Source organism: Myiozetetes cayanensis, unplaced genomic scaffold (assembly GCF_022539395.1).
Source record: "Myiozetetes cayanensis isolate MyiCay16 unplaced genomic scaffold, myiCay2020 scf14, whole genome shotgun sequence".
NCBI lineage: Eukaryota > Metazoa > Chordata > Aves > Passeriformes > Tyrannidae > Myiozetetes > Myiozetetes cayanensis.
This window is the reverse complement of record NW_026087048.1, coordinates 5,985,435-5,998,769: the sequence shown is the minus strand read 5'-3', so window position 1 is coordinate 5,998,769 and position 13,335 is coordinate 5,985,435. Positions and strand designations below refer to the sequence as shown.

Sequence of the window (13,335 nt, the reverse complement as noted above, 5' to 3'; positions counted from 1 at the left end):
AGCACCTGGATCTAACATGGAGTGATAGAACCTATGGAGCCTCTTCTTTAGACAGGTAAGTGCAGAAACCTCTCATTTGAAAAAAATGTACCCACAGAGACCACGTAGCCTGTGCCTGCCTGAACAGTCACACACAGGTTGAGAAACTGTTACACTTACTTTTGCCAACTTCCCTTTTGTCTGCTCTGAACTCTATTCTCCCTGTGAAGAGGAAGAAGGCCAACAACAACTAAGGAAAAAAAATCTACTACACACAACACAAGTGCACAGGACTTGGAAGTTCAAACTCATTTCCTGCTTAGAATAGCCTCTCTCACAGGCAAAACCTCAATGGCATTGCCTTATTTCACTTGACATAAATTGTAACATCTTACAAAGCTGGACATGGGAAGAGGTTGCAGGCTTCCTCTTCTGGGATGGGTTTGGTACTGCTGTCACAGTAACCCTCGGGGACCTCCTCATGAGTGATTCTGTTGACACAGTGGAAAATCGGGTACTGTGATCCTGAAATGGAGAAGAAAATTAGGTGAAGAATTGCAAAAGTCTCTGCAGTTCTAACAGTAGCATCCAACACTGAAGTAGAAAGGTGTCCCAGTTTAAATGAGACAAGGGTCTTTTGCTGAGGATGGGTTAGGAGAAAAGACCCAAACTTCTCTTTCTAAGCAATTATAAATCCAAAATTAAGAGGTTCCGATTGAAGGAAAACAAATTATGGAAAAGGGAAAAATAACAGCCCTTTATTAAAAGGTATGTGTGTATTAACAGAAACATGGGGAAAAAAAACAAGTAAAACAACCACACAATACTCCTATACCCACCAATAATCCCCTTCAAGAACAAAACCGATAAACCGGAAAAAGGAAAATTAAACAGTTCAATTTTTGCACCCTTTGGTGCAATTCCAACCACAGTCAGCAGGGGGCGCCATCGGGTCACTGGAGATGCAAAACTTGTAGTGTCCTACAGTAGTCACCAGGTGGCGCTGTTGGATCACTGGAGGAGCAGAACTTGTAATGTCCGGTGCCCATCACCAGGCGGCGCTGTGAGATCCCTGGTTGCCGCCACATGGGTTGAGGGAAGGGAAAAAAAAGAAACAACACCCCCAGGGTGTATCGGAGAAAAAACCAAAAAAACCCACCTCGATTCCCCTTCCCTTCCCACACTGGGAAAAGGCTGGGGGGAAGGGAAAGGAAATACAATAAAATAAAAAAAAAACCCCAGCAATAAAACAGAAAGTTCTCCCAATGGAATAAAACTCACAATCTTCAACTAGTTAGAAGCCACCTCAGGCAAAAACTGCAGCTGGCAATGGTTCAGGGCAAAAAGAGACAGCAGCAAGCTTCTCCTCCTATGACGTGTCCTGCCGTCCCCAGGCCCAGCCACACACTGTAGTCCCCCCCCCCCAACTCCTCCCACTTTGTTGTCCAGGAGACAAGAGAAAAAAGTAAAGTGCAAGTCCTTATCTGCCTTGTCTCCTAGGAGACTAATGTCAGGCTATCAGCCATGGGGCTAGGTCTTTTGTATTCTGAAGTGCTTATCTTGCTAACCAGGGGGGAAGGGAGAAAATTCTTCACCTGGTTTATGAGAGCTACCTAAAACCACGACAAAAGCAAAAGCATAACTTGACAACAGGAAACACAATGTAAGAGCTGAATGCTGTACTGTTTACATTGCAATATTATGAGAAGTTATTACTGTTTAGAAAGTATATCACAGCACTGTAGGAAAGGCTGAGAAAACATGCTCCTGGGTATGCACGAGATCTTTACAGTGCACAGAGTACAAACACTAAGTATTTAGGCAATTCAAAAAACATGCAGTCAACTGGCTTGGCAGGAGGAAAAAATGAGCAGTTATTCTGTTGTGCTTCTGAAAGGAGCCTGAGCCTCCTGACTTCAGAGTTACGTGGTGAGTAAATGCACAAGAACATCATCCACTTTACCTGCATTTTGCAAAGATCCATCAGGCAAAGCTTACACGTTAAACATCACCAAAAATGACTACTCTCCATATTTAATGCTCAGTCTTTAAGTTACTTTCATGTCAGAGCAGAGAGACAGAACTCTACTATTACTACAAAGAGCCTGGTGCCAACACGTCAGCTTGTACTTGGTAAACAAAAAGTTAAAGTACATCAACTCAGTCAAGAAGAAGTGGTCAAAGTACAACCAGTTCAACCACTTGAAGCCAGACCCACTGACTTAAAAATTGGGTGATTTTAGTTGTTTTGGGTTGTCCTACAGCAAATAACTCTGAACGACTAATCATTTATTGGTATTGGAGCCTGATTAGTGCAGAAACTCAGGATTAGGCTGAGAAAGAAACCACAAACGGGAAAATTAACTTTGAACTGAAAAAGAAAGATTTTGCTTAGGCTAGACCTAACTTCCTTCCACAGAATGAAATAAACACAAGTGGAATGTTATTCAACCAGACAAGCAGATACACAGTTTACACTTCTTCCCACAAACTTCTCGGAATGCTTTCCTCCTTTTCCTGGAATGCTTTCCTTTGCAGATTTCACGTTTGTCATTTTGCCTTTGAAATACATGGATGATGTGTGATACAGCCTTCTGGATAAGGCTGTATTTTTAAAGTAAAACTATACTGACTGATCCTGTTATTAGCAATTATAGCTCAGAATTTCAAGACGTAGTGCACAACACAGAGTCACGACTGTCTGATTTTCAGTGTTTGCAATCACAAATAGGATGAGGTAAAAACCAAAACCCAGGTGGTTTAAGCAAGCACACAAAGGTGGCCATAGGTGATGGCAACTGTTGGCTGGCACACTTTAGTTTAGGGATGGAGAGCTTAAAATTGCAATTCTCACAAAAGTTATATTTGTTCGATAAGTTAATTTTATTGAAAAGTAGAGCTTTATATCTCACCAGCTACCTTACAATGATAATTCAGAAAAAGCAACCAAATTTTCTGAAATCTAAGGAAAAATCAGCATTTTGCACTCTTTAATCTCCTTTCTAATTCTTCCTTAAAAAGGTAACAGTCTCACTGCCGTGACTGGGAACAAATTACACATCCCAAGTCATTTCCAAGGTGTAGAGAACTTTTTTTGAGACACTCGTTTCTGAGCCTGTTTAAATACACAGGCTGTGGCAGCAGTTTTCACACCGTCCAAACTCTAGCCGATCTATTTGCTCAATCATCTTAAAATGGTGGCAGTTCTCATTTTCACTTTGTAAAAGATATAATACTCTTTTTTTTTTTTTCCCCGCAAGCCAAAGTTTTACTGAAGTGCTTTGAAATCTTACAGTTTTTCAGCAAAACTAATTTAGCCTCCCTTTTTCCTTAGGTAGCACAAAAATAATCTTTCTTTCACCTTCCTTTCTTTCCTTCTTTCTTTCTTCTTTCTTGCAGCTTAGACTGTCCTAATGTAATTTAGCTTTTTGTGGACCATTAAAAAATAATAAAACCCCATTTATTATCTGCATTTCTGCATGAAGAAATAAAGTAAAAGAAAATAGAAAATGTGGAGAAGAGAAAAAAGAAGAAAGTGTCCTATGTCGAAGGATAAAAAATGAAAACAATCCCTAAATAGTAAAAGACTTTTTTCCTGATTTTTCTACTCCCTTCTTTGTCATTTTGTATAACCCAGTTTGGCCTGAAATGCCTTAGGGGCATCACAGATTCACACAGGGTTCTCACACCAAGATCACAAGAGATGTTCATACAGTCCCAACAGTGTAATGATCCTGCTCGCAAGATCCAGTTTCTTTTGAATTTAATTTGACCAGGACATGCCCACATTCCCCAAATAACGGGAAAAGAGACACTTATTTCTGGCAGTTTCCTTGCTAAATTTCAGGGAGTGAATTTAAGCTGTATAGGAGGCTGAAAGATATGCTTTTAATTTTGTTTTCCTAAATCCTACAATTTTACTATCATTATTTTGACTCAGATTTCATTATTACCACTGTCAAGTGTGACCAGATATCTGCAGAAATGACAAGAACTACGTGCAAATGTCTGCAAGGGCCACAGGATACACAACCAAGACTTCTACGATGTAAAGGAAGAATACATTTACACTGATGTGTTCCTGCAACTGCATCATAAATTACCTGATCTGGATATTAAAATTTACCATGACATTGAAAATTCAGTCACTCAGCAGGTGATACTCACTGATTGTTGCTAACCAATAATCAGACACAATTAAAGATTCTGACAATATGACTTGTACTGAAAGCACACAGTGTGCTTAAATGGCAACTGAAATAATTTTGGGTTTAGATGCCCTTTTTTTCTTCACAAAAAGGCTGACTTCAGGAAGCCTTCTGAATATTATGGGCTGTATATCAGCTCTAATACTTTTTCTCAAAGGAAGAAAGTTTCACTTTTTTCTTTTTTTTTAAGTGAAAAGCAATTCTGACTGGTATCAATACTGATGGATTTTTTTAGCTCTGTCTGTACATATGTGAATGTCCAGCTATAACATGGACATTCATCTGCCCTTGGACCAAATTTGCTCTCCATATGTATGAACTGGTGACAGTCACCTGGTACTTCTTTATTTGACCCCTCTGCAGTTTTTTGGGTATGGGGATGCGTGTTACAAAAGATTTCACTTTTACTATCACAAAACTTACTCTTCCCAATTACTGCCTGTGCTCTGCATTATTGAATCTGTGGTCATGTTCAATGTCTGACAACAAAGATTAATCTTTGTAGTACATTCAAGCAATGTAGGCATCACTTCCCAAGAGCTCAGTAATTACCAGTCCCTTTCTGTCCCTCTTCCTCCCACTTCTTCCCTGTTAAAATCTCTGATCCCTAAAGTCAGCCACATGCAGTGAGGTAGAGACACAGTTGATGAAATCTATCCCAAAAAAATCAGAAAACTGTTGACAAAGACATAAAAAGCACTGAGGGTGTATCTGACAAAGTTGCAGAGGCAAAATGGTAAAGAATGCCAAAGAATGTTGAGGAAAACAGGTGTGTATCCAGGGAATGGGAGAGAGCAGCTTGCCATAAATGCGGAAATATTTCCTTTCAAAGGCACATGTTTCCTTATAATTTCCATGCTTTGTATTTTGTATTTTCAATTCTGTTGTTTCCACTGATTTAAACAGAAGCACACATAATAGTATTGACATAACTTTGGCTTGTAAGATAACAGAAAACACCAGGTGTTTTGTGTGCACAAGAGTTGCTGAATAGTCACACTGCTTTTCCCCGCTGTGTTTCTACTCTCCCATGCTGGAAGCCTCCCACGACCCATCTCTTTCTTACCTGTGCACAGTGTACAAAGCACTTACCCTTCCCACAGGTAGTTGTGCACTCAGTTTTTCCAACCTGTTTCCAGTTGTGTTCTCGGTTTTGTCTTGGCAGTTGCATAGCAGGCACCTGGTTTTCTGGTTGATGAGAAGGAAATCTTCCTGGTTGAATAACTGGAAAAGTTCCAGCTGACTGTCCAGTGAGAATGTCTGTCTCTCTGTGCAAATCCTCATCCTCATGACTTGTACCTTCTGGCATTCCCAACTGACCATTCAATGGCTCCCCTGATGATGGACACACAACAGAAAAGTAAAATAATGAGAATGAGCCTCGCATGTAAATATCAGTCTGTGCTTTGATCCACTAATAATCAGAACTGGAGTTTCATTAAATTTGGAAGCAGCTTTAATATGCTACGTAGAGAAATCCTAATAGTGACCTGCAAAGTGACCTGTGTTGTTTTAAACTAAGATAACCAAGTCTCAGACAACAAATACATTAAGACTCTTCAAACACACTGTAGAGTTAATGCACCCAGTGTGTCAAAATTTCCCAAAGCTTTTTTGTTTTGTGCCATGCTCTGCATCCTGTGTTGTGTCTCCCCATGTCCCAGCACAGCTGATCCTCATCACAGACAAGCTGCAAACAGACTTAGAAATTTTTCAAGGCGAGTCATGACCATTAAAATAAGGACCAAATTCACTTGCAAATGCTCTATTTCAGGACTTCACAGAGTACACAGAGCACACATCCACAGTTCAGTCAGGAGCACAGGCTGCCCAGATTCTGCCTTGGGACAGAAACACTGTTCTGTTTGATCCTCTCCAGCTGGGAGGGGAAAGAGAAACTGTGAAGGGTTGTTTCAAATTATCTAAAATTCTGAAAAATCATGTTTTATTTCATTTCTGAGACAAGGTTACAACATTCCAGCTCATGCAAACCCATGGCTAACATTTTAATAACAGAACTGTTACTGAAAGTAGAAACCTGTCAGCAGATTCCCAGCTAAAGTATAAATAATCCCAGCCTGTATTAATTCACTGAAGTTACTACATCTCACGCTGACATCTCATTCAACATGTAGGGTGAAATTCTGGGCCTCTCCCACATCAATGGCAGCATTTACACTGAATTTAATTGTATGAATTTCTCCATTAGTTTATTGGATAACAAAATGTGCTAAATAATAGGAAATAGTGGCATTTTACCTGGCCTCCTGTGAGCAAGCAGCTGAGGACTAATGACATTGTCTCCTGGAATGATATACTCATAATGTATGCCTGGGTTAGGTTGCTGATGTATCATCTAAAAAGAAAAACAGCCATATATTGAGTCCTTCCATTTGTTACTGCTACTTAAATATCAACTTGAAATGCTCAGCTACATAACATTATTTATTGCTAGTCATGATAGAAGCAATGGCTAATGACTGTCTCCAAAAAATACAGAAAGAAAGAAATACAAGTTACTGTTTGTAAAGAAGAAAATACAAGTTACTGTGTTTGCAAACTGAGCCAGCTTATGATGGCACAGAAACTATTTGTCTAAATCTTCATTGAAAAATGTAAAACTGCCTTGCTGGGGGCCAAGGTGGGCTGTGGCTGCCCCAGCCAAGACTGCGCCTCTCAGCAGCGTGAGCAGCAGAGGCTCATACCAGGCCTCAGCTGCAGAAGAGACAGTCCTAAGGTTAACAAAACATTCTCAGAGAGCAGGAGCTTGAGAGATGCCTGAGGAAATGAGAGCAAGGAAGGAACAAAGCAGAGAAAAACAAATACCACAACCCCCAACGGACACATTTAGCCTTCTACCTTTTAAAGGGTCACCTGTAAAACTTGAACAGAGCACATGCACGCAGCACACACATGTTATTTGGCATGTACATCTCCCACATCCAACTGTTCCTTTACACACCGTGCAGATACCACTCCACAGACCCTCAGCAACCACCCAGCTAAAACTGCTGACATTGTGCTGCCCTCAGCATAAGCCCTGCTCCACAAAGACATTGAACACAACACATTACAAAGGCCCATGTTCTTGTTATAGCAGCTGAAGAGTGCCCATGCAAACCTTCTGCATCCTTCCATGCTCATTTTCAGCTGAATGAAGATGTAAAATCTAAGGGCAGCCAGACTCCCACTGCTTTACAGCAAGCCACAACTCTATCAAAGTGTTCATTATGAAACAAAGGCAGGAATTGTAAGGTAAATGTGAAAGTGAAGCTGAGTGTTTTCAGAGTGCTGCTACACAGGCCCACGTGAGCTGACACAAGGCAGCCTCTGATAGTCACTGTTACTTCAGGTACGCTTGTTTAAGCAGAGAGGTGTAATGGGACCTGAGAAGGCTTTGACTTCATAATAGCTTTTAAAACATGTTAGTAGCACGCTCCATACCCAACTGGCTTCTATCATGTTGTTGCTGTGAGCCTGAGCATTCTCACACTAGGAATGCAAGGGTATCATAAGCTGTTTATTTCACTACTTTTGCTTTGATTACTTCAGTACTGCTTCTAACTTATACTTTAGTCCTGCACTCTTAGTGAGGGTTAGTCTGGTAGAAGCCTCAGATTACACTCAAAGTAACTTTTTAAAAAAACAAACAAACCCAAAAAACAAGCTCTGCAAGAAAACAGCAGAGCTTGCACTAGCTCTTGGGTTCTGACAATCCATGGACCTAAAAAAAAAGTCATGCTATGCTAATGGCCTAATGATCCAGCAGAGCACAGTTAATGCTTCAAGGCTTGACTAAATTCATCACATCAATTAATACCAGCTAGGGTTTCAGATCTTTGTTTTTCCTTGAGTCAGAATCACTTTTTCCTTGCCAAATATAATAGCTGTTCCTCTAAACTCTGTCCCTCAGAGATCATTCACTTTTCTGAACCATCTAATAATGCACTGCTCGTAGTACTTTTTGTATGGGTTGCTCCTTCCAATGTCACTTTGTTATACAAAAAATACACCCTCTTTGTGTTTGGTCCTGAGAGAACCAAGAACTGTGAGCTGACTTCAGTAGAAGAGTATATTGCCCCTTCCAGAACCAGGACTCTGCTCTTTAGATGGTTCCAGAAGCAACCTTCCAATTGTTCCTATGGTTTTTCCATCACATCTCTCAAAACAACTGACAGACATATGTTATAAAGAGCTTAACTGCTGAAGTCCCTAATTAGTATATTGTCCCAGCTTTCCCACAGGAAAATACCTGCAATGATAGAATAGTTTGCTCTGTGTTAGTGGACCTTAGTCTTTGTAGCAAAGTAACCTTCACACTTGGACAGAACTTGCATCTCTTTATCTCGCTATTTATAATATCCTGTAAATCAGAGAGCTTTTTCCTCTACATTTTCAGAGTGGTAGAAAGACAGCATGATCTCAGGAAAACAGAACAGAAAGCCATTTGGAGTTCCCATCTGCAAATGTCTTCATTCTGCTACACAGAGCATAAAGATCATGAGTATGGATGAAAAGAGAACTGCATGATTCTGGTAAGACAAAGTCTGAAGAAAGACATCTGTATCTGCATGGCTACACATTTCAAACCCATAAGAGAGGCTGTGTCATGCTGATGATTGATCTTCTTTCATCTAGCACTATCCAGTTTTATCTTCCCACACTACATTGAAAAAGACAGTAAGCTATCATCTTATAATGAATTGTAGTATTCCTCATATGAACAAGAAACATCTGAGATAAGAGTCCAGCCAAATTAGACGTGGCAATCCACACCAGCAGCCACAGAGCAAACTGATAAAGCTGTGCCCATCATGTCAGCTTCTAACGAGTCACTGCAAAAGCAAAAAAAAGAAAAAAACGAAAGAGACTAAGCCTAAACTAAAACATTACACTATCATAAATTTAAACTTCAGACTTTTTTATGGTATTACTTTGGAAATATCTGTTTAATCCATTTCCTGAGCCTTTTCTCTCTGGGTCATTACATATTAGGCATCAATCAGCTGACAATAAAAACTTACAGCCAAGCCTCAGCTCACAAACCCTGTAACTGCAAAAGGACACATGGATTTTAAAAACATAGACTCTGCATTAAAGAATCCACTAACCCAATCACTTATTTTTCCAGGCTTTTGCCAGTTGTACATTGCATTCAATTGGAAAAGAAGTTTGGATCAGATGGACTAGATGATCTTAGAGGTCTTTTCCAACTTTAATGATTCTAATATTAGCATAGTTATTACACTGCTTTATTAAGGCACCAGCAGATGAGGAATAACTTTGCCAATATTTAACTTTTTCCAGCTTAGTAATCAGTGCAGTTATTGTTAATTTTTCTATGAAATGACCCAGCACACTCAATTTCCACTCCCTAATGCACTCAAGGACAAAAAAGCCATAGCTGGATGAAACAATCATATAATCAGTTAAAATGTTTGGGTTTTTGTTGTTTTTGTTTTTGTTTTTTTTCCCCCCCCCCAATAAATTGATTTTACTTTGTGGGAGTGTATGATCTAAGAACATATCATTTATATTTGAATAAGTCATAATGAATTCCAGTTATATTTTATACTTCAGTATGATGAACTAAAAACCTGTCCTTGTTTCTTCTAAAGGAAACTGAGATGGTATCCCTCTGTGAGAGGTCTTGTCTGTCCCATCTGAAGCACAAAGCTTTTTCAGTATGATTTCTCCCTCTTGGACAATTTGTCTTTTCTCTTCCTTTCTCAAATAGCTATTATCTATAGTCTCCTAGCACAGCTTCATATTAAACCTGTCCTTCTTCAAATCTAACATCCTATAGGTTTTTTGCATTGTTTCTTTTAAAGGAAACTGAGATGGTATACCTCTGTGAAAGGCCTTGTCTGGCTTAGGTATTTGTTTGTTCACTGTAAAATTAAACTATTTGCTGCAATTAAACAATTTTGCTTCAATAGAAAAGTATCTAGAGAAAATCAAGTTCACAAAACAAACAAACAAACAAACCCCTAAACATTTGTATGTTTTATCTCTGTTTTACCGAACAAGTAAAATTGGGCTTACTGGATCAGTAAACTCTGAGGGAAAAGGGCTTGATTTAGATTTCCTATGACCTGGAGCAAGATGGAAACAACAGCAAACACGTGAAAAATAACAAAAGTAATGTATCAAAATTAAAGTAACACAGTACTGGTACTGAATGTAATTTTAGTGTTGCATGTTAACAAGGAACTGGACATTTTGGTTTTCCATCACGAAGAATAAATACAAACTCACATAGACATCAAGGACCTCATTTGTTGGACCATCAGCTAAAAACGACTCCCCTGCAGTGCTGGAGATTTCATTTGGGCGCCTGTAAGTGAACATTGTCCCACCACCTTCGTATCTCCCGGGACGATCGATTGCCCAGTTTCCATTGATGATGGACCGTCCCGAGCGGCTCCGCAGGGCTGCAGGGAATGGGACAGAAACACAAGGACATGGATCAGAGGAAATCACCTTCATGAACCGGGGCCCAACCAAACCCCCAAAGGAGTAGAGTACACTGTTAGGGATTGTCCAATGCTGAGGGATGAGGCTGTTGGAAAAACAACTGGATTAGCAGTTGTGGAGAAAGAGAACCCCAAACACAAACCAATCTTAGAAAGTTTTGTCTGAACATTCTGTATGCTTATGCTGCAGGAAAAGAAAGAAGAATTAAAGACAATTTGGAAAACTTTTCCAACAATTTCTCAGGTCTCGCATGGTCACATGACTCTCAGCGAGGCAGCGGTACATGCTGAACACACACGGATGCTGAGGAAGTGCTTTTCCTCCACTTTCTTCTCATTGAATCGATTATTTTGTGATTTAGGCAGAACAAAACACTGAGTCAGATACAGAAAATCATTACATTACACGAAGTAGAACACCAAACAATTTAGGGGCACAGGAGTTTCCTGAGTTGCTAAAATATTCCAGTTATTCTTCATGGAGCCATTTGGCCACTGCCTCTGTTTCCTTTCCAGAACAGGATTTTTTTGCCAGAACATCTGCAGAGCCCTGATCCGCAGCACAGTTTGGAATAATGAGCTCTCTTGCATAAATAAAAGTGACTTGCAACTCAGATACTTGCCAGAGAAGCATAAAATATGGATCCAATATCCAGTTGGGCAGTGCATTCCCTTTGTTATCATGGGCAAGTCACTACTTTGGTGACTTCAGTGCTTCTGCTCCTTCTGGTTCCTATTTCCTTTATCTGTCTATGTGACTAAGGTCAGAAACTCCTGCCACATATATGTGCATAACCGTATGCAATATTAGTTATATATTATTTAGAAATATAGTAATATCTTGAGGCTGACACCACATTAGACATTGTTTAAGCACACAGGAAAGACAAAACCCTTTCTCTGAAGTCTCTACTCATGGATTGTCAATTTTATTACAAAAGAATTTGCTTTTAAATACAAGCTTTAAAACAGACAACAAAATCTGCTAATACCCTTGGTTGCATATTGCTTGGTAATTTACTTTTTAAAATGTAAATTCAAGGTTCAAGCTTTGAACTTACAAAAATTTAGGGTCAAGGACCCAGTTATTCCAGAGACGGTTTCTTCTGTGCTGTGTCCCAGCAACTGAGATGCTTAGTTAAAATGCTCTCAAAACTACATACAACTATTTATGTTACTGGAAAAAACCTAAGAAGTCTACATGCATGGCCTAAATGATGGGAAATTAAATTTATGCCATTAATTCCAATGTAATGCACATTAGAGAAGAAACTTCAATTGTTTGTACATATTCCAGACATCTGAATTAACTTAATAAATAGAAGGAGTCTTTCTGCTTTTGCTGCAGCCCCCTCAGTGAACACCACCAGCATGACTGTGTGCAGAAAAGCATCACAGAATGCCAGTGGAACAGGGCCACCATGTTAGGATAGAAAGACAGCAAGATAGAAAGAGAGCCACCCTGCAAGGATCACTGTTCTTGTATATAAATTGATTTTAAGTGCAACACTACTGCCACATTTCAGAAACCATGGCAACCACTTCACTACTCCTCTTTGAGTACCTCCCTGTTGAAAGAAAACCTGTATTGTGAAAATTCCATAGTTACAGATAAAGAGGCAGGCAAATATAGATATGTTGATTAAATGGCCACTACAAGATCCAGGGAATTGGACAGATCAATATCTTCACGCACAGAGCAAGTTCTACCTTGGACCTACTAAAGACAGCTGCTCTCCAGGCTCAAAGGCAATTCAGCAGAGAAGGACTCAGGACAGAAGATCCTGTGAGAAGGGACTGCACTGCAAGTGTCCTGGTCTGATGAAGTTTAAAATTTGAAGTCTTTTTCCCCTATAGGAGGGGTTGCTGGTGACTACCCAACTATATAATTTGCTTCATATTGCTGAAATCTTTCATAGCAGATGACTTCATGTGGTTTTTGATAAATTCTGTGAACAGTGCTTAGATACCATCATACTCAGGTCTCTCCTACATCCTTACCATTGTTATTCATGACTGGAAGAGTAATGGTTCATTACACAAAGTGTGACTTTATCAGTCTTCAAACACCAACCAACTCCAGTTTTCAGGTTTGTCTGTGATCTCAAGTCAGCTTGCATTGGCTTGCCTTATGCAGCAGCAGAGGTATGCACCACTAATGTATTACCCAATAACTGACAAATGTCTGAATTGCAGTCACATGGGATTTATGAACTATCCCTGCACCAAACCAGTACTGTCACACCTCTGACAGAGGCAAAGGACACAGCAACCTACTTTTTCAAAGTAACTTTTTCATAACAAAGGATAAGAAAACACATGTGCAATCTATAAATTTAAAATATAAATTAGTTTAGTCTTTATTATTAATATCCAAATTTCTGCAAGAAAAAAATTAAATAGTATTAAATCTGCTTTTAAAGGAAAACCAAGTAGAAACTGAATAGAATGGGTATAAAAGTAAACAATTTTATTTAAATGAGTTTATATTATTGCATTTCCTTCTTCCTACACTGTAAGAATTTTTTTTTTATGGTTCTGGACAAAATGTAAGATGTTCGAAAGGTTAAGGATAAAAACAGCTGCTACCACCAACTCTGAGCCTATGAGACAGAAGCTCATGTCGTTGACAGTCTTTACTTTCAAGGAAATACATAGGACTGACCTTGGAC

General features: G+C 39.4%; 1 protein-coding gene across 9 annotated transcripts in view; it reads right to left on the bottom strand.

Moving 5' to 3' along the window:
• The window catches only part of THSD4 (thrombospondin type 1 domain containing 4), a 414,123-nt gene that overhangs the window by 168,082 nt on the left and 232,706 nt on the right, over window positions 1-13,335 (bottom strand). For all 9 annotated transcript variants that reach the window (XR_007628159.1, XR_007628157.1, XR_007628158.1 and 6 more), the window contains 4 exons: window positions 10,446-10,621; window positions 6,447-6,543; window positions 5,280-5,522; window positions 375-504 (listed from right to left, as the gene is read on the bottom strand). Coding sequence is in view for 5 of the 9 variants with exons in the window: in XM_050309833.1 (XP_050165790.1) it covers window positions 375-504; window positions 5,280-5,522; window positions 6,447-6,543; window positions 10,446-10,621 (646 nt within the window). In the remaining 4 variants the exon portion in view is untranslated. The remainder of the gene's footprint in view (window positions 1-374; window positions 505-5,279; window positions 5,523-6,446; window positions 6,544-10,445; window positions 10,622-13,335) is intronic.